The sequence below is a fragment of the Martes martes genome (genome assembly GCF_963455335.1).
Source record: "Martes martes genome assembly, chromosome: 4".
Lineage (NCBI taxonomy): Eukaryota > Metazoa > Chordata > Mammalia > Carnivora > Mustelidae > Martes > Martes martes.
In genome coordinates, this window is record NC_137891.1 from 89,046,385 (window position 1) to 89,072,275 (window position 25,891).

At 40.7% G+C, this 25,891-nt stretch overlaps 1 protein-coding gene across 4 annotated transcripts; it reads left to right on the forward strand.

Annotated features, from left to right (window-relative positions):
- Nucleotides 1-6,680: 6,680 nt before the first annotated feature.
- Nucleotides 6,681-23,437, forward strand: PRKAB2 (protein kinase AMP-activated non-catalytic subunit beta 2). 4 transcript variants are annotated; one of them, XM_080803028.1, is made up of 10 exons: nt 6,681-6,773; nt 7,064-7,244; nt 11,204-11,370; nt 12,205-12,298; nt 12,532-12,652; nt 15,611-15,744; nt 16,444-16,512; nt 17,390-17,426; nt 18,589-18,632; nt 22,129-23,437. In XM_080803028.1, the coding sequence occupies exons 2-9, from the start codon at nt 7,089-7,091 to the stop codon at nt 18,606-18,608; spliced, it is 798 nt and encodes a 265-aa protein (XP_080659154.1). In that variant the 5' UTR covers nt 6,681-6,773; nt 7,064-7,088; the 3' UTR covers nt 18,609-18,632; nt 22,129-23,437. The 4 variants fall into 4 exon arrangements, with proteins under 4 accessions (XP_080659154.1, XP_080659151.1, XP_080659153.1 ...); XM_080803025.1 differs by lacking the exon at nt 17,390-17,426 and having other exon boundaries at nt 6,691-6,773; XM_080803026.1 differs by lacking the exons at nt 6,681-6,773; nt 17,390-17,426 and adding an exon at nt 6,854-6,862.
- Nucleotides 23,438-25,891: the final 2,454 nt, after the last annotated feature.

A 25,891-nucleotide genomic window follows, 5' to 3' on the forward strand; every position in this document is an offset into this window, starting at 1 on the left:
CCTACACTTAAGCAGTTGACAGTTATGTTCCATCTCTTTGAAGACAGAATATCTACATAAATTTTTTGGAATTTTTCTGTATGGGAAGAATTCTTTCCCCTTTATTTGCTTATTTAATCATTTCTTTATTAACAGCATAGACTCATGGATATTTATATTATACTTTGGATTATAATCCAATACTGTATTATTTATTTCATTGCTCATATTATTCCTTCTTTAGCCATTAGGAGCTATTGCATTGACTCCTGTGTCCCTGTGACATACCCCCAGTTGTTTCCTGTGTGTGTGTTTGCTTGTTTGTTTGGTTTAAGCACTTCTTCACTTTCTGGCACTACCAGATGCTCCAGACTCATCTTACATATTCAGTGTTCCAGTCCTAAAAGCAGCCATTTCTCCCAAGAGTCCTGGTTCCTTTTATTAGAGCATGGTATTAGAAACCAAAACCTGGGTACAAAAAAAAAAAAAAAACCCAAAACCAAAACCAAAAAAAACAAAACAAAACAACCCCCCCCCCCCAAAAACCTGGGTGCAGGTGTGCTCATGGCTACTGGGCTGTCATTTTTTTCTAGGGCCTTCAGAGGACAGAACTTGGAAATATATGTATACATATACTACCACATGAATACACACAAATTTATTTCCATATTTATCCATCTGCATCTATATTAAGGTAAACATGAATTCATATTGATACTTTCAACTCTAACCCAGGATTTAGTGATGACATGCACAATTCCTCTCATTTTACATATAAGAAAACTTAACAATTAGAAAGATAAAGATATTTGCCCTAAGTCAAACAATTTACAGCAACAGTCTCTCAGTACCAAATAATACTCATATAGTGATATATATATTAAGTGCTCAATCAATTATGATGATATTAATTGAGATTCTAATTCTCCAAATAATGTAAGTTTATACTTTTGGAAGAGGAAATTTTCAGTGAATTAGTTTAGCTATAAGTGTCACTACAGATACTGTGTCTATAAGTGCCAGGTTTGGGGTCATACCTAGTTGGAGTCATAGTCATTCTTCACTTGGAAATTTCTAGGGGCTGCTCAGCATAGGCCCAGCAGGTATTAGGCCCTCATCAAAGTTTTAAAAAATGAATGAGGTATACATAGCATTTTAGGAAATGCTGGCTATATATTTACTCTAAGCCTTGTTTATAATAAGATATAATTATCTGTTCTGGCCACCCTCACAGGACAGTTTTAAGATCACATGATAGAATTCACATGCAAGTCCTTTGGAATCTGAAAGACAGAATTATGATAATATGTGAGGAAAATTCTGGACTCTTTAATTTGGCTCCTCTTCCTCTGGATGGACAGAATGTAAGAACTTCACTACCACTTCCAGTCCAGAATAAAATTATTTTAAAATAAAAAATAAGAAGCCACAAAAGACCCCAAAAAGCCAAAGGAATCTTGAGAAATATGAACAGAACTGGAAGTATTACATTTCTTGATTTCAAACTACTGTAATCAAAACAGTATGGTACCTACATAAAAGTAGGCACAGACCAAAGGAAGAGAGCAGAAAGCCCAGAAATAAACCCATAGTCAACTAACAGTCAACTAACCATTGGTCAACTAATCTTTGACAAGGGTGCCAAAACCAAAAAATTCTGGGAAAATCTCTTTAAAAGTGCTGGGAAAACTGAATATACACATACTAAAGAATGAAACTAAATGCCTATCTTATAGCACTCACAAAACTAACTCAAAATGGATTAAAGATTTGAATTTACACCTGAAACTATAAAACTCCTCAAAGAAAACTCCTTGACGTTGGTCTTGGTGAGAAAAGGCAATAAAAGCAAAAATGAACAAGCAGAACTACATCAAAGTAAAAAGCTTTTGCATAGCAAAGGAAACAGTCAACAGGTGACCTATCAAATAGGAAAAAATATTTATCTGTTATTTAACCATATATCTGATATAGCTAAAAAGGGACAAATATCCAAAATACATAAGAAATTCAAACAATTCAATAGCAAGAAAACAAATAATTCAACTAAAGCAAAGGTCCTTAAGTATTCTGGTTACCAATTTCAACATGGGAGTTGGAATAACTCCCCACACCAACAAACAATCCTCAGGATGCTGGCTGTGTGTCTTAAAATTCAACTCAGTTCTGACATTATGTACCTGGAGATGGTGTCTGATCCCAGAGCTTAAGAGTTTAGTCCTACAGAAGTGCCAGCAACCCCCATACACACACATATTTCAGAAACCAGTCACAAGTCCAAGTTGTCACCTGGGCTTCTGACTAACAGGTTATAGACTGGAGGTTCCTAGACCTCCTTGAGTTCCATTAATTTGCTAAAGTGGCTCACATACCTCAGGAAACCCATTTAGTCACTAGATTCCTAATTTACTATAAAAAAAGATATAATTCAGGAACAGCAAAGAGATACACAGGGCAAGGTATGGGAAAAGAGTGTGAAGCTTCCATGCCCTTTCCTAGTTCACAACTCCCCGAATCTCCACATGTCCACCAACCTGGAAGCTCTCCAAACCTTGTCCTTTGGGGGTTTTATGAAGTCTTCATTACATAGGCATAATGCATTAAGTCATTGGCCACTGGCAATTGATTCAACTTCCAAACCCTCTCCCCTCCCTGGAGGTCAGTGGGGTGGGACTGAAAGTTCCAGCCCTCTAACCAGCTAAATTAGTCCCTTCTTCTAAAAGTCCCGTCATTAACATAACAAGAGACAACTTTAGTGCCCTCCTCACTCGGGAAATTCCAAGGGTTTTAGAAGCTCTGTGCCAGAAATGGGATAAAGGCCAAATAAACATTTCTTATTAAAATAACAATGAGAGACCTGAATAGACATTTCTCCAAAGAAGAAATGCAAATGGCCAACAGGTACATGAAACACTCAACATTACGAATCATCAGGGAAATGCAAATCAAAACCACAGTGAGGTATCTCCTCATATCTGTTAGAACAGCTATCATTGTGGAAAAAAGGGAACCCTCATACTTTGCTGGTGGCACTGTAAATTGGTATAGCCACTATGGAAAACAGTATGGAGGTTACTCAAGAAATTAAAAATAGAACTACCATAGGATCTAGCAATCTCATTTCTGGATATACATCCAAAGGAAATGAAATCAGGATCTCAAAGAAGTAGCTGCACTCCCATATTCATTGCAGCATTATTTACAATTGTCAAGATACAGAAACAACCTAAGTGTCTATCTGCTGATGAATGGATAAAATGATGTGATATATATATAATGGAACATTATTCAGCCGTGAGAAAGAAGAAAATCTTGCCCCCTGTGGCATCATAGATAGACCTTGAGAGTATTATGCTAAGTGAATGTCAGAGAAAAGAAATAAGTCAGACAAGAAAGGAAATAAGTCAAACGGAGAAAGACAAATACCATACAATTTCACTTCTACATGGAATCTAAAAAAAAAGTCGAACTCAGAGAATCAGATGGTAGAGTGGTAGTTGCCAGGGACTAGGTGGTGGAAAAAACTGCAAGATGTTGTTTAGAGAGTAACCATAGCATGGTGACTATAGTAAATAATAACTATATTATATACTTGAAATTTGCTAAGAGACAAATTTTAAGTATTGTCATCACACATACACAAAGGTAACTATGTGGATTGACAGGTGCGTTAATTAACTTGACTGTGATAATCATTCCACAATGTTTATATCAAGTTGTCATGTTGTGCACTTTACATATATATAATTTTATCAATTATATTGCAATAAAGCTGGAAAACACTTAAAATCAATGGTATTTGTTTTTAAAAATAACTAGTTTCTGCAATGACTGAGTGGTCTCTTGTGTATAAACTTAATCTTTCCTCTTGCTACAGCTGATTTTTAAAATAGTATGTATTTTTAGTTCTTATTAAAGCATAATTTTCTTATAATAAAAGTCATCCTTTTAATTGTACATTTCTGTGAGTTTTGGCAGATACAGCTCTGTAAGTTTTGGCCACTACAATCAAGATATGGAAATGAAACTGTTCCTTGCACCCCGCCCCCAAATTCCCTCCTGCTCCTTTGTAGTCAGCCTCTCCCTTCCCATCCTCAACTCCTAGAAGGCATGGTTCTGTTTCTGACACTGCTTTTCCCAGAATGTCATGTAAATACAATCTGGCTTCTTTCACTCCCCATAATACATCTGCAATTCATCCATGTGTGTATGGAGAGTTTAATCCTTTTTATTGCTGAGTAGTTTTCCATTTACAACTATGTCACCTTTTGTTCATTGATTCACCAGGTGAAAGACATTTCTGTTTCCATTTGGGGATAAATATGAATAAAGCCACATATACTTAATACAAATAAACATTTGCATACAGGTTTTTGAATGAACCCACCTTTATTTCACCTGGATAAATACCTAGCAGTGGGATTACTAAACTACATGTTAAGCGAAGGTTCAACTTTATACAAAATATCAGATCATTTTTAGAATGTAAATCACCAAGATGAGATGTCCTACCCATCTCTGACCACAAATGGGAGGGGAAATGGGAATATAAACCTCCAGATGCCCAAACTAATTTGTCGTCACGTTCTGTAAAATCAATAGACTCTTTTCCCATTCCATTTCACCTCTCAGAAGGACACCTTTAGCAATGTACATATAAGCTTACTGTGATATGAGACTTCCCATGCTCTCTGTTATTTTCCTGTTTATCAGGCAGAATGGCTAATCTGAGGAGATCAGTGGCAAGGACATGTGAGACACAGTAACGTCAGGAGAACCCCCACCAATTACATTACTTATTATTACATTACTTATTACCTCCTTTTCTTTCCCTCTGTAAGGAAAGAGAGAACATTGGAGTGGCAGCAAATAAACAAACTTGGGACTAGAAAGAAGCAATTAATCCATCCTACAGTGTTAACTACTTTTCTCCTGTGTCTGAATATGCAATATGCAAGGGTGACTTTATTAACTATTGACTGACTTATAAATGCTATTAGAGCAAAACAGTGTCATGGGTAATCCACCAAAGGAGATAACCCTCAAAGCACTTGTATTTAATTTTACAAGCAGTTTAATTCTTTTCTTTGTAAGTTTTCCATTGGCCAATGTAATACCTGGTTTGCCTCTCCAATGCTGATCTGACTATTGTAAGGTATACACCGGGAACATATTATTTGGCATAGAGAAACCAACCTGTGGTCAGAAAGCTGAATAGTACACAAGATTTAATGTATTACTACTTCAAGGGCCTGGCTTCAGAGTCCTATGGAAAGAAAGAAAGGAACTGGCGGGGAGAGCAACAGTAGGGACCAAAGAGGAGGTACCCAGGCAGTGGAGACTTTGGAGGGACCTGCAAAAGATCACAGTAAAAACGTACCTTTTTCTGCAAAGTGCAAAGTGGTTAAGAGCCAGAGAATAACTGAGTTTACTAGGCGCAGAGGAAAGACAAAAGGCAGAGAAGTGGATTTGCCGAACTCATGTGAGTGGGTTTGCAATTAAAAATAAACTTTTCAACAAATAGAGCTGCTCATTCAGAAAGAGTGGCCTTGTACGACTTGGGATTCCCCATCACTGGCTCTTTAAGTGGTATTATCTTGGTAGAAATGCAGTAAACGGTATTCATGTACCCTTCATTGGGCAAATGTTTATTAAAAACTTAGTACAAGATGCAAGCAGAATATGAAAAGTAATCAAATCTAGATTTGCTCTCTGCCAGCTGTCTACGCAGTGCTTCTTACACTTAAAAATGTATACACATTCCCCCTGAGGATCTTGTTAAAATGCAGATTCTGATTTCTATAGGATAGAGCCTCAGATTCTACACTTCTAAAAAGCTCCCAGGTGATGCCTATGCTGCTTGCTGGTCTGGGTAACACATACTGAGTGATAAGGGTTTCTAGTAGGGAATTAGACATGCACATGATTATAATACAAAGTAAGAATTCGTAAATACCATATAAGTACCATCAATTATCAGTAAAGACCTATATCTGTCTCAGCCCGAGGACAATCTTTGTTCTTTTCTGCTTTCGGTGTTCCTTCTAACGTTTTTGTTGCTCTGTTTCTCAAACTGGATTTCTTTTCGAGTGGCTCATTGCATATGCTTTTCTTGGCTTAGAATAGCCTTCTCCTCGTCTTCAGACTAACGTTTCACTAATTTTTCAAGGTTTATCTCCTAACGACCCCTTCTTCCCTGGCCCCCGGTTGGGGCTGACCGCTCCCCACAGCAGTTAGCTTGAACCTCAAACAACTGCCGCTCCTTCCTTCTGACTGCAGTAGGAAGTCCGGTTTTTAATTCCCCATGGGAACCCACCTCCCCGGGTTGCCTCACGTAAAAATGCTGCTGAAAAAACATTTTGGCTAACCTGAAGCCAGGTGAGGCGGCTGGAAGAAAGCACCGCATCTCCGGGTACAGAGCACCTGAGCCCAGGGAGGTGGCCCTAATTATCATCTGGAGACCGTCTCCTCCCGAAGGCAGGCCCTGGAGCTGACCGCACCAGCGGTTCCTGGGCCAGTGCCACCGGAGGACATTTCCCCGAGGCTAACTGCATGGCTGGCGCCCCCGCCTGGCCCAGGAGGCTGCCCACCATAGAGGCGACGGCGGCTAGAGGGGCCCGCGAGCTTCGGGAGCCGTCGCCGCGCGGCTGTAGGGAACGCGCGCGGGGCGGGTCTCGCGCCACTGGCCTTGTAGCCATTTTAGGAGGAAACCCGGATCGCTAGCCCCGGGCGCGGCTTCAATTTCGATAACTTTATTGGTGGCCTTATCCGCAGAACAGCCATCGCACTAGTGGGTAGGGGAGGAGGGAGAGCATCACGGGAGGTGATTGAGGTGGGGGACGCCCCCGGGCAGTGAGCGCGGGGATGCCGGGTGTTCCCGAAAGTGGGTTTCCTGAGCAGCGGACATCGAGAGGGTTTTGGGGGGTTTCGGGCGCTCCTGGAGGCCGGGGAAAGGGGACCCCGGGCACGGCTTCCCTGGGGCGGGGATTCCCTTGCCCGGGTCCCCAGGCGCAGGGGCGGAGCCGAGGGCGCCCCTGACGCGGCCGCCGGGGTGTTCCTAGTCCTCTGTTGTTCCCCACGGCAGGTGGCCCCCGACTCGAGCTGCAGCCATGGGAAACACCACCAGCGACCGGGTGGCTGGCGAGCGCCACGGCGCCAAGTCTTCACGCGCCGAGGGCGCCGGCGGCCATGCGCCAGGCAAGGAGCATAAGATCATGGTGGGGAGTACCGACGATCCTAGCGTCTTCAGCCTGCCGGACTCCAAGGTGAGCGTCCCCACGCCCTCAGTGGGCGCAGCTGCAGCAGGCTGGGGGTCAGAGTTCCTCCTCCCTTTCCTGGTTCTTATCACACTGAGCTAGGTTGCGGTTTTCTGAATTAGAGGAATTTGAGGGGGACGGGGATGTTGGGGGTAATTATTACTGCGGTGCTCTCTCAGGATAGAGGTAGAGTTTTTGTTTCTCGATTAATCTGTTGGCCATATTTTTACTATGGGGACTTCAAACCCCCACCCCCACCCCATCCCTGGTTTTTCTAACAGGCAAATGCCCGCTTTTAGAGTACTGATGAGTTTATAGGTTATAAACCCTGGTAGAAAACTTAAGATGGTTGGTTGCCTGAGTTGCTGATCATCGGCGGCAGTTTCTCAAATTTACCCTGTGGTGGGTAAATGAACTTTTTCCTGGCAGTTTCTATGCATCCGTATCATTTTTGCCCTTCTAAGAATTCCGCGCTTCTGATCCTTACCTCCTTTGGCATGATTGTGAGCAGCAACCACTTGCTTATTTGATACTTTTTACCAGTCTTGGGGGTCAAGAAAGGACCTCCTTTGGTTGACTGCTCAATATTCATCTCGTACTTTATATTGTGGTGGCTGAGGTGCTTCTCTCACGCCCAGTTATATTCTGTAGCGGGAGATCAAATGATTCCAGGATTTCTTCACATCCAGTAGTACATGCTGTTAGCATCACTGAAAAAGGGCAACCCACAGCTGCCCGGAAGACCTTGCTCTCAAATCCAAGGACTTTCAGAAAAGTGGCAACTTGTGCTCACCCGTAGGAGTTAGATGGAGCTGACAGCAATGTGCTTACCATCCGAATGTTTCTATTCACATTTAGAGCTGTCAGCATGAAATACAATAATCCCTGCAGGCAGTATGAGTGGGATAAAGTACAAAAATGGAGGGATTGAAGAGATTCGGGTGCATTTGATGTTTCCTGTATTTCAAACCTTTCACCAAACTGGGGTTTTAGAGAGTAAAGAATGCTTTGCCCCATAGGTAGCACATAAAATTTGGATTCTGGGGGAAAAAAAAAATTGGATTCTGTTTATTTTCTTGAATCCCAATTGAGAACATAACTACAGAATAAGAAGTGAAGGTGATAAAAGAAAAAGTAACACTTCCTGGGGTTTCTTCTCCATTCCTTTCTTCTTTCTCCCACTTCAGAACTTCTTCCTCAACATTTGGGCCATCTATCCAGTCATTTGAATTTATTTCTTCAAAGCTTTCTCAAGGTGATCCACCTCATAATTTTACCCTTTTCCTACATCAGTGACTCAGGATTTAAGTACAGTGTATTGTCAGACTGTGACTGCAATAACCGGTGTGCTGGATAAAAGCCAGGTTGGTCCATCTGAAATGGAGCCTATTTTGTTTCATTCTTTCCCTAACCTCAGTCTTGCCATTTGTGAATAAAGACATTGTTTCAGGTAATTCCTAAGGTCTATTCTACATTTAAATTTTATAGTTCTCAATCTAGTCTCTTTACATCTTCCTTCATTGTTTTACTTAAATATTTTCAACCTGTAGTTCTCATTGTTTTGCCTCTTTTCCTGATGATTTTGGTGACGATTTAACTTGAAGTAAATGGTCTTTCTGTTAGCTGAACACAGGCCTGCCATAGAAGTGTCATGTCATATGTGGAAGTGCTTTCTTCCAAAGCTAGGCATATTAATAGTTTCTAGCTTTCAAAATCTGAACTGAAAATACTAAATTATGAAAGTAACTTATAGAACAGTGGCAGTGGGGCCTACATTGCTTCAAATGCCACCAGTCTTCTTCAGTGGACCAGTTCGCTGGTTCTCAATCCTATTTGCACATTAGAATCACTTGAGATTTGTTTAAACACTGCATGGAAATTTGGAAACATATTCCATGTTTCAGAGTAGAATGTGTAATGAACTCCTATATACCCATCACCCAGTTTAAACAATGATCAAATTGTGAACAAATTTATATCTTCTATACCCCAAGCCACTCTCCCCCCCCCAATTATTTTGAAACAAATTCCAGACATCCTATCAAATATTATTTTATCTGTAAATATTTTAGAATGTATCTGTAGAGTTTTTTTCTTTGTTTATTTTAACAATCAGTATTATTCTCTGTGAATCTTTTTAAAAACAGATTCCTAGGCCCTATATCTAAATCAGAATCTGAGAGTCATTCTTAGGCATATGTAAAAATTTCTGTAATTCTAATGCAGCCAGTCAGGCAACAGTGCATTGCCTTAAGAGTATGGAGATAAAGCTTTTCACTTATGACTCTTCCTTATGTAATGTGAAAGTCCCTTCAATTGTTTCTCTGTTTACTTAAGTTTATACTGCTCCTGGTAACTCACAGTAGTTTTGAGGACTATTGAGAGACCGTGTGGAAGGTAGACTACCCTAGCCATTTTCAAAGTAAAGCCCAAATGAATAAGTTAATCCTTTTTTTAACTCACATTATTTTATTTGGGGATTTTTTACTTGATACAGTACAGTCCTGTTTACCAAAGTCATTTAAACCAATCTGAAGTGGGGATCAGCAAACTTTTTCTGTAAGGGAACATACAGTAAATATTTTAGACCTTGTGAACCATACAGCCTCCGTCAGTTGTTCAGTTTAGCTTAGCATAAAAGCAGTTATAGATAATATTTAAATGAAAGAGTGTGGCTATTTTCCAAATAAGTTTATTTATAAAAGCATATGGCGGGGCGCCTGGGTGGCTCAGTGGGTTAAAGCCTCTGCCTTCGGCTCGGGTCATGATCCCGGGGTCCTGGGATCGAGCCCCGCATCGGGCGCTCTGCTCAGCGGGGAGCCTGCTTCCCCCCTCCCTCTCTGCCTGCCTCTCTGCCTACTTGTGATCTCTGTCTGTCAAATAAATAAATAAAACCTTAAAAAAAAAAAAAGCATATGACTCCCTGGCCATAGTCTGCCAACTCTTGTTCTAAAAGATGGTAATGAAAAGAAACTAACTAAGAAGTCCATTTCTTTTTTTTTTCTTAATCCTACAGACCTTATTTGATATTGGAACCGCTTTTGTAAAAGGAAGCTTTGTTTTTGATCTGATCCTCCTTGAGCCTCCAGAATTTTCATCCCTACTCCTGAAATAATTAGTATATACCTGGCAGAAGTGAGCAAGTAAGATTTCATAACCACTTCTCAAAAATTAAGAAACCAGGGGCTCCTGGGCTACTCAGTGGGTTAAGCCTCTGCCTTGGGCTCAGGTCATGATCTCAGGGTCCTGGGATCAAGCCCCACATTGGGCTCTCTGCTCAGCGGGGAGCCTGCTTCCTCCTCCCCACCCCCACCCCCGCCTGCCTCTCTGCCTATTTGTGATCTCTCTCTGTCAAATAAATAAATAAAATCCTTAAAAACTTTTTTTAAAAAAATTAAGAAACCAATGATACGATTTTACTATACTTTTAACGTCCTTTTTGTAACTGATTAGCCAAAATGAAGTTTATGAATTACTTACGAATTTCAGTGTCTCAAACTTGCATTACGACTGGTAATTCAGAGCTATTCATATTTACATGTGAAAAATACCTGGCTAACTTTATTGTTTTTTATGGAAGTGTACTTTTTTTTCATATTTTTTTCTCTTAAGAGAGACTCAGAAGCATGTCGTAATTGCCTGCCTGTAGGTTAATCTGGAACGGGGAGAATTAAGCTTCCCCCACCTCTTTTCTGAAAGGGAGATCCTCAGGCTCTGAAAGGGTGAGTGATCTATGCAAACTCTAAAGTTAGGCTTTGCTTTGGGCAACCATTGAGCATAAGCCAATTGACCATTTGGTCCTAGATGGGTTATTTCTCTATAGTGTATTCAAAATCTGATTCAGTTGCTAACTTCAAGGCTTACTGATCCTTCCCAGAAACATAGCACCTCTCTCTGCCCTAGGGAGGAGAGTGACCTTTTAAGAGTTCCTGGGTCACAATTTAGGGATGACCTAATGCTTCTTACAGCTCCCTGGGGACAAAGAGTTTGTATCATGGCAGCAGGATTTGGAGGACTCCGTAAAGCCCACACAGCAGGCCCGGCCCACTGTTATCCGCTGGTCTGAAGGAGGCAAGGAGGTCTTCATCTCTGGGTCCTTCAACAATTGGAGCACCAAGATTCCACTGATTAAGAGGTGAAGACGAGTGTCTTGGTTGAGTCTACAGGGTCAGGAGTACAGACCTGATTTTCCTACTCAGGAGAGAGACCTGGCTGGACTGCTCCTCTCCACCCGCTAGGGACTCTCTCTAGAACATTTTCTGTGGCCAGTGATTACATCTGTGGCTTTTTTTTTTTTTTTTTTTTTAATCTCATAGTGAGTCAGAAATGCTTAACCAGTTAGAATGTCATTGCCTCAAAGGAACTTATCATACAGCTTTGTGGGTACATTCTCTAGGACTATGTTAACACAAGTCCTGTCTATGCCTGTGGGAAGTCATCTGTAATTGGCTGAGTCCACTTGTTCTGACTTCTGCACTAAAAACACAATTGTTGTTCTAGGTAGTAATGTGAGCTGTTGCTTGCAGAGCAATAATGAACTACTTGGTAATCAGAATGGCCCTTTTTCAGTAGGTTATTTTTCAGAAAGTGCTCACCAAAATATGGAAAATGGTACCTTGAGGCACTTCTCTATTCTGAAGCTACCTGCTATCTTTTTTACACTTGTGAAGGATCTGTTCCTACTGAAGCAAATTAGTTGTACTAAGGTGAATCATTTTGGGGGATTAACATCTATTATTCTTTTCCAGATATTAAGAACTAAAGTTATTGGGAGGGGCTGGCAAATAATGTGCTCAAGGTGATACAGAAAAGGTGAATGGGTCTATACATTCTTTATTCCAGTGGGGACAATCACTTAGGAATGTGGGAGATTACTGGGGTATGTTGTGAGTGTCTCATGGTTTTTACATTGACATTCTGTCTTCTAACAGGAACTTGGCTTGTTTAACCTTCTGTTTTCTTTCTGTAGCCATAATGACTTTGTTGCCATCTTAGACCTCCCTGAGGGAGAGCACCAGTACAAGTTCTTCGTGGATGGACAGTGGGTTCATGATCCATCAGAGGTAAGGCCTTGATCTCCAAGGGTAACCATTAACTGAACTTTGTCCTTTTGGCTATTATTCCTCTTGGTGTCAGACGTCATTGCTCTCAGGATTGATGGGCTCCTACACTGGAGGATTTCTCTCTTGATTAAAGATCGAGGTGCCGAGCATGATCATTTTTTAAAACAGGAGAGTTAGATGGAAGAGATGAATTTAAAACAGGGTATATGAATATTTTCCTTTCATTGTTTCAGCCTGTGGTTACCAGTCAGCTTGGCACAATTAACAATTTGATCCATGTCAAGAAATCTGACTTCGAGGTGTTTGATGCTTTAAAGCTAGATTCAATGGAAAGCTCCGAGACATCTTGTCGAGGTAATTTTATAGTACTTGCTCATTCTTTTTTTTTTAAATATTTTTTATAACTTTTTTTTTTTAGATTTTATTTATTTATTTGACAGACAGAGATCACAAGTAGGCAGAGAGAGAGGAAGGGAAGCAGGCTTCCTGCTGAGCAGAGAGCCTGATGCGGGGCTTGATCCCAGGACCCTGGGACCATGACCTGAGCTGAAGGCAGTGGCTTTAACCCACTGAGCCACCTAGGCGCCCCGTATTTGCTCTTTCTTGATGTGTTTTTCCTATAATGCATGTTTCTTCCCAAGAGTGGTTTTGTTTTTCTTTTTCTCAGGAATCCTCTGAATCACATACGCGTTTTATAGCTATATATCTATATATAGATATAGATATAGAAGTGTGTGTATACACACACATACACACACACACATTATATTTATATATATATATATATATATATATATATATATATACATATATATTTGTCCTCTGAACATTTAGGTCTTGTCTGAGAGGAAAAAAACTCAGTCTAGTGTATTTGATTTCAAAGTTTTTAACCAAGATCTACAGCAAGACATTTGTTTTACACATTGGAACCCAGCCTCTCTCTTCCCATCTCTCTTCCTGTCCCCATTTCTCTCCCTCTCTTTCTGTCTCACACACACACAAACACACACATGCACACTGTAAGACAAGTCTCAGCAGAATGTCTGTCTTTGTTATATGTGATACGCTCTATTTTCTATTTTATCCTTTCTTTCATGAGCCACTAATGGGTTATAGCCTATAGTTTAAAAAGCTGTTTCTAGCAATATTTCAAGTTTTCATTGACCTTTTGGCAGTTTCACGAGCTGAGACTAGTTCTGTCTGGTTTGCCTTGTTTAGTTGCCTCTGCATTAGCTTAATCCTGCCAGTTAGCAGGCTGGGTGTTCCACAGTTTTATATGGCCCTCCAGCTATGACTGTCTCTGGGGAGAAAGGGTTACAAAACCCCCACAACTCTTTTGTGTGTATGTTAACTGAAATTTTATTAGTTTTTGATGAAAAAATAAATTTCCTGTTAGAGGAAAAGACCTGTATCCTTTTGTTTTTCCCAATCTTACTTTTTCCCATGGCTTTCATCACATTTGCTACAGCATCAGAAGACTGATTTGCTAACCACGCTCACAGTTACCATTTTAGTAATTATATTAAAGGCTGTAACTGTCTAAATAATTGTGCACCCTGTTCCCAGTGGGTATACTGTTTCCTTGTGAGTTCAAAGCCTGCCCCGGCTACTCACCAGCTTTGAAGTCACGCACAGGTCCTTCAGCCTTTCTGGTTCTCAGTTCCGTATCACGAAAATCGAGGCTTAGAATCTCAGTTGATTCTCATCTGTGGAGACACGACCCAAAGTGGAATCTCGGGGCACAGATGTGGCTTATGCAGCTTCTAAAAGACCAATCAAGAGTATAATAATTGTTTATGAAAATCGTAAAAATAGTTTTCATTATACAAGCCCAGTAAGTAAAGCTGAACATTCTTTTTGACTGGTAGGGCAGTGATTAACAAGGGCTTAATTATACTGAGTTAAGTGACAAGACCACTTGCAACTCTACATTTTTGGATTATATGATTCTGGAGAAGTACCTGATGAACAATAGATAGGGAATCATCATTCTGTAGAAAGAAGACGTGCATACTTTTGTTATCTCTCTCTTCCCTCTTTCACCCAATTTCCTGATCTACTTTGTGTCTGTATGGATTTGCCTGTTTTGGACCTTTTCATATAAATGGGATCATACAGTGTGTGGTCTTTGGTGTTTGGCTTCTTTCACTTAGCACATTTTCAGGGTTCATCCATGTTGTACTATGTCTCAGTACTTCACTCCTTTTTATGGCTGAATAAAGTTCCATCATAGGGATTCATTAGCCGATGCACATTTGGATCGTTTCCACTTTTTTTTTTTTTTAAGATTTTATTTATTTATTTGACAGAGATCACAAGTAGGCAGAGAGGCAGGCAGAGAGAGAGGAGGAAGCAGGCTCCCCGGGAGCAGAGATTCCCGATATGCGGCTCGGTCCCAGGACCCTGAGATCATGACCTGAGCCAAAGGCAGAGGCCTTAACCCACTGAGCCACCCAAGCGCCCCTCGTTTCCACTTTTTGTATGTTAAAAACAATGTTCTCAACTTTTGTGCTTAAGTCTTTGTGTGGACTTGTTTTCATTTCCCAAGAGTATAATTTCTGGGTCATATGCCAACTTCAAGTTCAGCTTTTGGAGGAACTGCCCAACTGTTTTCCAGAGCTCCTGCACCATTTTACATTCCCAGCAGCAATGGGAATCGTACAAATGTTCCAGTTTTTCCACATCCTCATCAACCATTATTATTGTGTGTGTTTTTATTACAGCCATCTTAATGAGTGTGAAGTGTTACTTGATTTACATTTCCGTAACAACTACTACATTGTTAGTAATCTTGTCCTCATTGTTGCAATCATTGTAGTACCAGCAAGTCTTAGTGTTTATAACCTTGTTATCTGTTCTTGTGTGGAAAAAAGAAAAAAATCTAATTTTTTCACATCGTTCGAGAGTTTACAAGGCATTGTCACATCTGTTATCTCCTTTCATTCCTGTAAAAACATTGTGAAATAGGTTAGAGATTATTGTCTTTCAATTTATTAATGAAGAAACTGACCATAGTAGAAGGATTTGTTCTAATCATACAACTGATAAATAGAGTAGCTCTTCTCTGAACCTATGCCTTTCACTTCTCATGCCCTCCTCTGCCGTCTACATCATGTTACCATGTTGAGGAATTTCAGGGTTCATGTTCAAGATGACTCAGACTTTTTCTTTGCATTACAGTTGTAGACTAGCAGGTTACAAGTTTATGAACTATGACTGTATTTAATATTAGCTGCCATGTATTGATGGTTTTTTCCATGCAGTTTTACTAGCTCTACAACTTTCCCTTATATTTGGATAAATCTCTTCCAGACCTTTCCAGCTCTCCCCCAGGGCCTTATGGTCAAGAAATGTATGTGTTTCGATCTGAGGAGAGATTCAAATCCCCACCCATCCTACCTCCTCACCTTCTTCAAGTTATTCTTAACAAGGACACTAATATTTCTGTGAGTATTCTGAGAGAATTGCTGCAGCATCTGGGGGTTATTAGGACCATTTGAGCCAAAGTTAGTAATCCTAGAAGTCAGGATTATTACAAAGCTATGTTGAGAATATAAATCATACATATCAATAACATTACAGGTTCCTTTTTCCAGGGCCGAGTTGTTACTTTTCCAGGTACTAATATCAAAATTCATAGTTATCTTCTGGTCCTAATGAATTAGACCCAGAGCCATGGATTGCTAGAACCGATTTCTGGGACTTCCAGTTCAACACAAGATAAGGCATACTTACCATTTGGGGATATACAAAGGGAGTATAAGGGATTTGGGTTGGTTTTTGGTTTCTTTTTTTCATATAATTTACATCTTTAGTCAATCCACTTGATTCCCACTAAGATTATTTTGTCTCTTAACACAAATCTTCTATATGTGTTGTGGGCAAGATTTTTGTTTTAGTTCTATTAAAGGAGATAAATAGATGCTAAGGCTTAGAGTTTCTGTCCTGGACTCAGAATTTTCCTAATTCTCTGTAGTGAGAACGTAAAAATTGATATGTACTAGAGTGAGTGTATTATTTAAAAGAAACACGCATTCTAGTTTAGCATTTCTCAACAGTTCCAAAGAGCTCTAAGGAAGAGAAAACTGTTTCAATCAAAACTGTGCACTTAACTCCATTTAGTGATTTTTTAATTTCTCTCTTAGTGTGACCCAGCCTTGCTTCCTGAGCCCAATCATGTTATGCTGAACCATCTCTATGCATTATCCATTAAGGTAAGTGGTGGGCCTCCCTCTTCCCCAAAATGGGAGGGCCGGGGTAACATGTTTTCTCCAGTGCTTACTTCCCCTGCTACCTCACTGAAGCTAAAGCTGGCTGTAAGGTCAAATTATAGTAGATGAACTTTCTTTTTATTAACTGGTAGGTGGGTTTTTTGTTTGTTTGTTTTTAATCTTAGTCCCCATCCCTATGTTCTGGCTAGCTGAATTGCCCTGTGATTGAATGAACTTGTTTGCTTCCTGGTTTCTTTCTGGATAGCTATAACTTTTGTACCACCTACTTCATTAAATTGGAGTTCATAGCACTAGGATTTCATTTGCAGGCAAAACAAGTTGATCTTCCAGTTCAGAGAATGCTTGGATGTGATTAAGGCTTTTGCTTTTTAAAGGTGGATGTGAGCTGCTCTTGAGTGCTGCATCTCTCCACTACACCAGGTGAAGGAGGAATGTGACCAGATTTTCTCTGTCCCCTCCAATTCTAGAGTCCTTAGCTTCTCTGCCACGTTAGAGTCTGGGTTGAAAATACCTTTTCAGTCTTGTCATGTCTTTGTGGTTTGGCTGTTGGAATGGAGTTTTATATGGCTCCGTAGTTATCAGACTAGGCTGACCATTGTCAGAATGACCTGGGGAAATTTGTGAAAATACAGCTCCAAAGCCTACAGCCCCAGAGATTCTAAACAAGTCCATCTAGGATGGACCCCCAGTACTTGTTTATTAGGCTGCTTTTATTTCTTAGGTGTGCAGCCAGATTAGGGAAATCACTGATACAGCTACCTTTAACAGATTATGTGGTACTTTTCAAATATATATTATTGAATTTAAATTTTATAATAACCTTGTGAGGTAAGTATTATTTTTAACCCCTGTTTTATAGATAAAGAAACTAAGGCTCAGAGAAGGTCATAATACCAGTAAGTACCAGAGAGAGGACTCAGGTCCTCCTGTCCTCATTCCACGTTCTTTCCTAGAGATCTCTGTGCCAGGTCTTTCCAAGGTTTTTCTCTCATCTGCTCCTCATTTCTACCAGACCCTTCCTGGAGCCAAATTTTTTTTACCTTCCTAGCGTCTGTCATATTTAGGCTGTGATCAGCATACTCTGGTCACAGAATGTTAATCTGAGAAGCATTCATTGTAGATAACTCACTGTGTGGGAAATTGGGAAGATGCATTGGTTTCTCAGTTGGATTTGCTTGGGTTCTTTGAATCAGACTGAATTTTGCCTCCTGTAACTGCTCCTTGGCTATCAACTGATGCTCCCGGGCCTACCATCTCCTCCTATGGCATACCCTTGAGCTGTAACACAGCCAGGGAAAGAGTACCTCTTACTTGGCACATTGCTTCTAACGCAGATCAGGGTCTTGATTACTGTGATTCAGCTTGCCCTTAACCCACTCCAGGTTCTGTCAGAGTGTTTAGGATGTGTGAGTTGATCCATTGGATTGAGTGTCTTTTCAGGGAAGATTTTGGGGGTCTACTTTGTTCAAGGATAGAGAGGGATTCCTGAGTCTCCTCTTGATTAGAATGAACTTTTTAAGTTCATCATTGCATGAAATGGAAATTAGACTTGCTTTGGGGCTTGGAAATAGAAAAAAAAAATCACTCCCTTTTCTTCTCACTGCATTTTAGACTTCTACAAATGAATGTCAGGATATCTTCTCCCTCCCCTCCCTCTGCCGCCACGCTAGTTTTAAGCCCAGTATTCAAATTTGAGGTAGGGAAGGGAGTAAGAAGGTAGGAAAGTAATATTTCTTCAGCATCTGCTATGTGTCAGGTACTGTGCCAGATAGTCTTCTATAACCACTTTCATGGTAGGTGTTATCCTTTGTCCTGATGAGAAAAAAAGGCTTAGAAGCATCAAGTAGATTATGCAAGGCCACAAATAGAGTAACAGTTGGAGTCAGGATTGGAATTTAAGTTGAATTGAACCAGCCTGTTTATATGATATCAACTCTCTCTATGTTTTTTTTTTCCAACTCTCTCTGTTAAAAGTGAGTGACTGTAAAGGACTGGTGGCTGGAAGAGCCACCTGTCATCTGAACTAACGAATCAGCTGCATGTTTCTTTCTGTTGCAGGACAGTGTGATGGTCCTTAGTGCAACCCATCGCTACAAGAAGAAGTATGTCACTACTCTGCTGTATAAGCCCATCTGAAGGGATCCCTTCCTGCCTCCCAGGATTTAAGAGAAGCATCTCCCTTGCCTTTCTGGACTGGACCAGTCTTACCTAAGACTGGAAGGCTAATTTGCTTTGAGGCTGATATGTGTGTTTCAGAGCCTTTGAGTAGGATGCTCTGCTTTTGCATTCGATTGCAGATGGGAGCTTTATGAATTCATGGAATTTATTTTAAGACGAGAAAGTTATATATATATATGTGTGTGTGTGTGTGTATTATATATATATATATATATGCACATATATACATATATGTGCGTGTGTGTATATATATATATACACACACATATATGAGAGGAAGGTTAATGGAAGCCTCCTAGCTAGATGTGTTCTCTCTGCTTGTGGGGACTCACCAAGACCAGTTTGGGGGAGCTGCAGAAAGACCAGTTACAGGAAGCTTGTTCCCTAAAATGGATGAAGAGCCAACTCTCAGGATCCTTGTTGGATAGAGATTCTGCCACTGCTACCTTGGCTTTCCAAGGGATGGGCTTGTGCCAGACTTCTGCCCCACTTACAGTTGCCTCCTTGCAGGGGCAGCTTTCCCTTGCATGGGTTCTCTGTATTCCTAGAGTATGTGGCACAATCTGTGCTTTTTATGATACCAGATGCCCCACAGGAACCCTTTCTCATCTCATTTCACGTTCTTACTTTGATAACCTCCCTCAGATCCTATACCTGACCCATCCCTAACACAGAAGTCACTGGCCAGTGACCCCTTTCAAAGGCTATGTGAGACCTGACCTACCACACAGACTGGGGCTGCCAGGAAGTCTCCTTTTCAGCCCAGCACAGGCCCAGGCCACTTTGTTAACACTTGTTTTCCCTTCTACTAAAGAAATATGTCTCAGCATTATAAGAAAGGCAGAGGGCAGAAGGTCTACTTTCTTAGTTTAGTGCCACAGCTTAGGCTGTCTTGACACATTCCCATAGGTTAGTCCCACCTGGCCTGGCCCTGCTTCTGTATTTTCTTTCACAGAGCAGACAGTTTCGAAGGTGGGAGTGGAACCAGGGAAACTTTAATGTCTTTTATCTTTGGGAGATTTTTATGTGCCTACATTTTTTCTTTAATTAAAAAATACCTTTTCATGATTCTTAAGACACTGAATAGGAAAATTTTAGGCTCTTGACAAATGGTTCCCAAGATTTTCTTCAACAAGAGAGAAGTAGTCTAGCCCTCTGTAGGCTTACATTAGTGTGGCCAACCCTGTGCACATCACTAAACAGTGTTCTAGAAACAAATTCGGGTTCCTTTGGTGCACCTAAAAATTTCCCTCAACTTAGACTTAGTAGGCCAAGAAGCAAAAAGATACCCCTGGGGTTCCTAACCATGAATAGTATTGCTTCCCTGTACCAAGTACAAACAGGACCTCTTTGTTTTTCTCTTTTTTTAAAGTGTTTGATGAAGAAGTGGGGTCAATGGTTCTCATTTGTGGAATGAAAAGTAGCTATTCAATCCACTGTTAGGGTTCAGAGAGAAAACATTTTTTTTTCCCCAAGTATCTGTGGCTCTTCCATTAAGGATAAATGCAGGTCAAAACATTGAACACTGAAGGAGGCCAAACTTGATGCTTGAGGGACGACTTGACTATTAGGATGAGGCACGCTGAAAGGGCACCCATAGGTCAGTTTAGCTACCTCCTTTCTTTCTTGTTCAAAGCTGATGACACAGCTATCGTTGGGTATGTAGGCCTTAGATCCTGGGAGTGAGGCAGTAGGGCGTGGGGTTGTTTTGCTGGGAATGTAAATTTCTAAGTGCTTTGGTGGTTACTTTCTGAAAGTAAATGCTTGAGCTTTAAAACTTTGAGCTTTAGCCACTTGAGGCCCCTTTCTGCAGCAAAACACTTTTGTGGGAAACCATTTATGGTCCCAACCACTTTTTGAGTGGTGTTTCATTTAAAAAATCCAGGCCAAATCCTATTATAACCAATTCTCAAGATCTGCACTGTCTACAGTTATACTATTGTTTTTTTTCTAATACCCATTAGATAAGTGGGGCACATAGGAGGATTCAAAGCTTTGGTTGTTACTTGGAGGATTTTATCACACTATTTCTTGTCAACAGTATTGAAGTGTAATTGCCTATGTATTCGGTGTATTAAATTTTTTACACAGATGTATCAGTAGAGTGGGGCAGGAAGAGAGATTCCTTCAGTTTCTCAGGCCAGCAGCTTCTGTGAACTGGCTCTGGCTCCAGTCACTGGTACTGGTGGCCTTCAAACCTTCCTAATCTGGATATGTACAGAAAGTGTCAATTTCCGAAATTCTTTGGTAATCTCCCAGCCAAATGCGAAATGAGAGCCTACCAGCTGGTATGGAAGAGGATAGGCAAGGGGGACTGGGTGATGCCTCCTTTAGCACCGTTCCTTCTCCACACTCCTTCCTAATACACCCCTTGGGCCTGATAAGCCTATTACACACAGTCTGTCCCCAAGAAACTGTTCTAGAAGGTAGAGAGGGAAGGAGGAAGGTAGCCCAAAGTACAACCTATTCATTCTTCTATGTTGGTTAAAGGGGTAGTTTATTTTCTAAAGAAGAGAGCTTGGCAGATTTTGAAAATGAAAAAAGGCAGAAAAAAACCCCACCTTTTTAGCTTTTAAAAAACATGGCTTTTTTGTTTTTGTTTTTGTTTGTTGTTGTTTTTTCCTATAGGAGTTTCACAGAGTCAAAGTTTGAAAATCACTCTTCAGGAGTGCTAATCCTTTAAGAAATACATCATGGTTTGGGGGTTGTGAGGAAAAAGGAAGAGTGACTGAGCTAAGGATACTGGAAAGTTAAAAGGCTTAAGTAACTCAGAACTAAAAATAGCCTTTTTCTTGTGGTTAATTAAATGAGACATAACATACTGGTATCCTTTGGATCTCATTGTGCAAAACCTACTTTATAAACATCCCTTTGTCTCTTGTTCCTTTTGTCTATCCTTTCTTTTGTATTCTGCTTTACCTTCATTTGTCAAGCTGACTTTACCAGAGCCTTAGGTCAAATATTACCTAAAACAAATGTTTCACCATCCTGCTGGTCCGGTCATGGTTAAAGCTTGCATTAAGCTTAGAGTTGAGGGGCACCTGGGTGGCTCAGTGGGTTAAAGCCTCTGCCTTCGGCTCAGGTCATGATCCCAGAGTCCTGGGATCAAGCCCCGCATCCAGCTCTCTGCTCAGCAGGCAGCCTGCTTCCTCCTCTCTCTCTGCCTGCTTCTCTGTGATCTCTGTCTGTCAAAGAAGTAAATAAAATCTTTAAAAAAAAAAAAAAAAAGCTTAGAGTTGAATGGGATTTGGTCACTCTAGGTAACACCCCCTGTGAGCATGCCTGGCCTCAAGTGTATTGGCTTTTTTTTTTTTTTTAAACAATGCTTATATGGTAGAGAAACCCTATAAAAGAATAGTCCAAGAGGAGATTCTGAGAGGATCATACTAATCCCAGGCCTCCAATTCTTGTCTCTCGTAGAACTAATGGATCTGAGATAAAACCTTTGCAAAGTGTCAGTACTCCGTGTATGCTGCTAAAATGAAGTTAAGTTTGGAAAGAAGACTCTTAATTAATACAAGACTCTGCTTGTATTAATCTGAGTATAAATGAAGAAGACATACTAATGATAGAATCCCCTGCTTCTAATTGGGGAAATAGGGCTTTTAAAATTTTGACCTCAACTAAAATTGATATGCAATAGTCTATGTTGTGTGTGTTTGAAAAATATTCTATTCTCAGAGATTTCTAAGTCCTCACGTAATAGTGACTTGGGGCATAGGCTTACAAGCAGATACATAATTTGTTCACACGTTATTCTGACACATCCTTAAAACCAAGTCCTTGCTGTCTTCTACCAGGGACTGATAGCTCCAGTTACAGATAGAGCACCTGTGAGGGCTAAGGATTAGGAAGACTCTGGATCCTAGGCATTTATTTTTCCTTAAGCACCCACCACAGTGGAAGATTGAAGGGCTATCACTTCTGCAGTGATCCTAGACCTCTGGAGTAAAAAAGCCAATCTGTTTTTTAAACTATAAGAAGAAAGAAAGAAGTCTCAAGAGTCTGTTACCTATGAAATCTAATTCTTAACAATGGAATCCCTCTAGGATTCAAATGTGGACTTTGTCTTGATTTGCTTTTCTCTATTGTGGTTTGAAGTGATTAAGTTTCATTAAAAATTAAATTTTTTATTAGTTCCAATGTTAGTTGGAGTTGAATTAATTGCATTGGAGCACAGTGCTTTTGCAGTAAGATTGCTGTGAAACCACTGGATTTTGTAGTCAAGTGGTCAAGGGATAACTACCTACCATAAGTATTGTATTATGTATTTGGTCGTCTTCTGTTCCCATCCGAAGAACACTTACTGTACCTAGGTTGTGGTTTTAGAACAGCCAAAGGTCACTGATGTCCATTAGTCCTAATCTGCACAATGGGCCTCATAGGTGAGACTTGCTTGAATTTTGGTAAATTGAAGGATGCTGGTTGTTATTTCACTGAAGCATTTTGAATGAGTGCAGCTCTGTCATAAAGGGGGAGTAAGACTATAATTTGGAAGGGAATTAAATATGTGAGTCCTTTAAATGGTGCTTTTTGTAACCTTTAGTGCTGAGGTACAGGGCTGGTTTTCAGCATACAAGAATTGGCATACAAGAATGGGTTTCACATCTTTTCCCCAAATGTCATTTGTCACTGGACTTTGACATGTCTGAAAATTATGTGATGTAACACATACAGAAATGTGAGGTTTTCCCCAGAAAATTGTTGAATAAAAGTATCATACAGCTATAATATTTGAGTTCTTCATTGGTCACTGGTTATATTATAAAGATCTATCTGCTCTGGTGATCTCAGAATGTAAAGGATGCAAACTGCCACACAAACACATTTGAATAAAGAGAGGTCATAGGTGTGGACAAAAGTGGTGTCATCCAACCATCTGCCAATTTTCCTCTTTTCCAAGCTATCCCATCATTAACTAGAGGAATGTGAACTCAGGGATTTGAAATTTGGCACATTCTGTAAAGCTGCGTACTTAGCTATTTTCCTGTGCTGGATTTGCTGAGGCCCTAGACTTAGGGTTTTCACCTGTGTGTACATTCATATCACCTACGCAGGTCCTATGAAAATATTGGTGCCCCATCTATTACCTCCATCCCTAATTAAATGGAAATCTCTGGTATGGGTTCCAGGCATCTGTATTAGAGTCTCCAGATGATTCTAATGCACATCCAAGGATGAAGATCCGACTTATTCTTACTGTCAGACAGATACTTCGTTATATATGAAAGTGGATTGTGTGCTTCATTCTGACAGCAAATCACTCTTCTCAAATGGCTATGTTCGTGATGGTAACAGGGTAATTTTTGTCTTCCATCCCTTTATTTCACAGGATTTTTACATAGCTGAGCTCTAGACTGCCTAAAACAACACACTCCCCTATATTTGCCACTCTACAGTGTCTAAAGTGGGATTTCCTTAAGGGAGATAAGAGAGTGACACGGGGAGTGACTACAGGGTGAAAACAGTAGGGAAGGTGATCAGTGAAGTGTGAAGGGGTGAAGTCGGGCAGGTGATGAAGACGAGTTGATTGCAGACAGAAGAAAAGTTCACCTTAACCCCCAGGAGCAGGTCAAGAGACTAACTGCTATTGTCAGTTTGCTATCTGCAAAGTGTCAGATGTGATGCGGACTTAGCCTCTGACCGAATGCTCTCCCAAACATCAGGCACCATGATCTCTAAAACAGCATGGCACCAGAATTCTATGAAGGTCCAAACTTGCATTGGTGTGTGGTTCCTAAAGCATTTCTCTCTGGCCCACCTGGTTTGGGGTCTTGTATTCCAACCCTCATCCTCTGCACCGACACAATATGCGTTGCTCAAAGACATAAATCTCTCTGCTTCCCGTCCCCTGTCCCCCACCACGGGCTTACATGGCCAGTGTTCATCCATAGCACATATGCAAGTCTGGAGTCCTTTCTCACCCTAAACCCATTCTTTGGCTCCAGGGCAGTTACACTGGCTGAAGATGAATTTCTCCATGCTCTCCTACCATTTGGAATTCTTCGGGCATTCGGTTGTGCTCTGAAGGAGGTTTCTGTCTTGAGAGTTTTCTCTTTTCACTGATTTCCTAGAAAGGAGGGCGAGGTTGTCAGAAGTCAGAAGACCTAAGGTCCATATGATGTAGGATATGTTTAAACCAAAAGTAGGTTTTCACAAACTCCTTTATTACTTCTGAACTAGATTCCCTTCACTACAGCCTCCAAAGCCCACCTGCTAGTGATAGATTATGATAAGAACATCAGGCAAGAATACTGAGCACCTGAAAGAGCCACCAAGATTATTGCAGACCTGTGTACCCGACTCTTGGGGGAAGTCTTAACCCCAGGCTGACTGAGTCCTCAAAACTATGACCTATACCCTAGCTTAGTTCATGTTTTCAGGGATCTTTGTTATAGATTACAATAGTTCTGGGTCACAATTAGAAATCAGATCTTGCAATAGGGAATGGGATGGGTGTGACATTCAATTGGATCTCAGAAAATATTTTATGGGGCCAACCTGAAGATGGTAATGCCTTTAATTTCCCCGATTAGAAGATTTGGTTCAGAGGTCCTCTAGAAGAGTGACCTAGAATTAGGATATCTGCAGACAGAGTAGAGGACTTTGACAATCCAAGGATCTACCAGATAAAGAGCCAGTCTGGGCTCAGAATTTTCAGCTATTATAGAGAACAGTAGCAGCAACCGGGTCTAGATGAACTCGAGTTCATGAAATAGGGTAGAACTCTCCAAGTGAACTGAGATCGCTAGTCTTATTCCCTGTAGCCATTTGCTGATTCTGGGCATGGACTGAAGACAGCTTTGTCCAGACAGAAGGTATCTTGAGGGGGTAAAATAAAACCAAGAAAGCTCTTGGTGGCACATGGTGATAAAGGGAGGACTTGAAAACCTGAGGGGCTTCAGATGCATGGTTAGTTTTCTCCAAAAGATACTTACTGAGGTCTGAACTTGCAATGGATGCTTAAGAGCTAGCGCAAAAGGCTTATAAAAGGTGGAGAGAAATCTCCCAAAGTCTGATGATGCTGAGGTGAAAAAGACAAATTATAGCAAGGGGGCTCTACTGAAGCACCTGGTCCCAAGACATTTGTCAAGCATTGGAGTGATGTGGCAGTGGGACACAAAAGAACTGTATTAAAAATTCTTAAAGGAAAATTCCTCAGCTTTGGAGACCATTTGGCTTC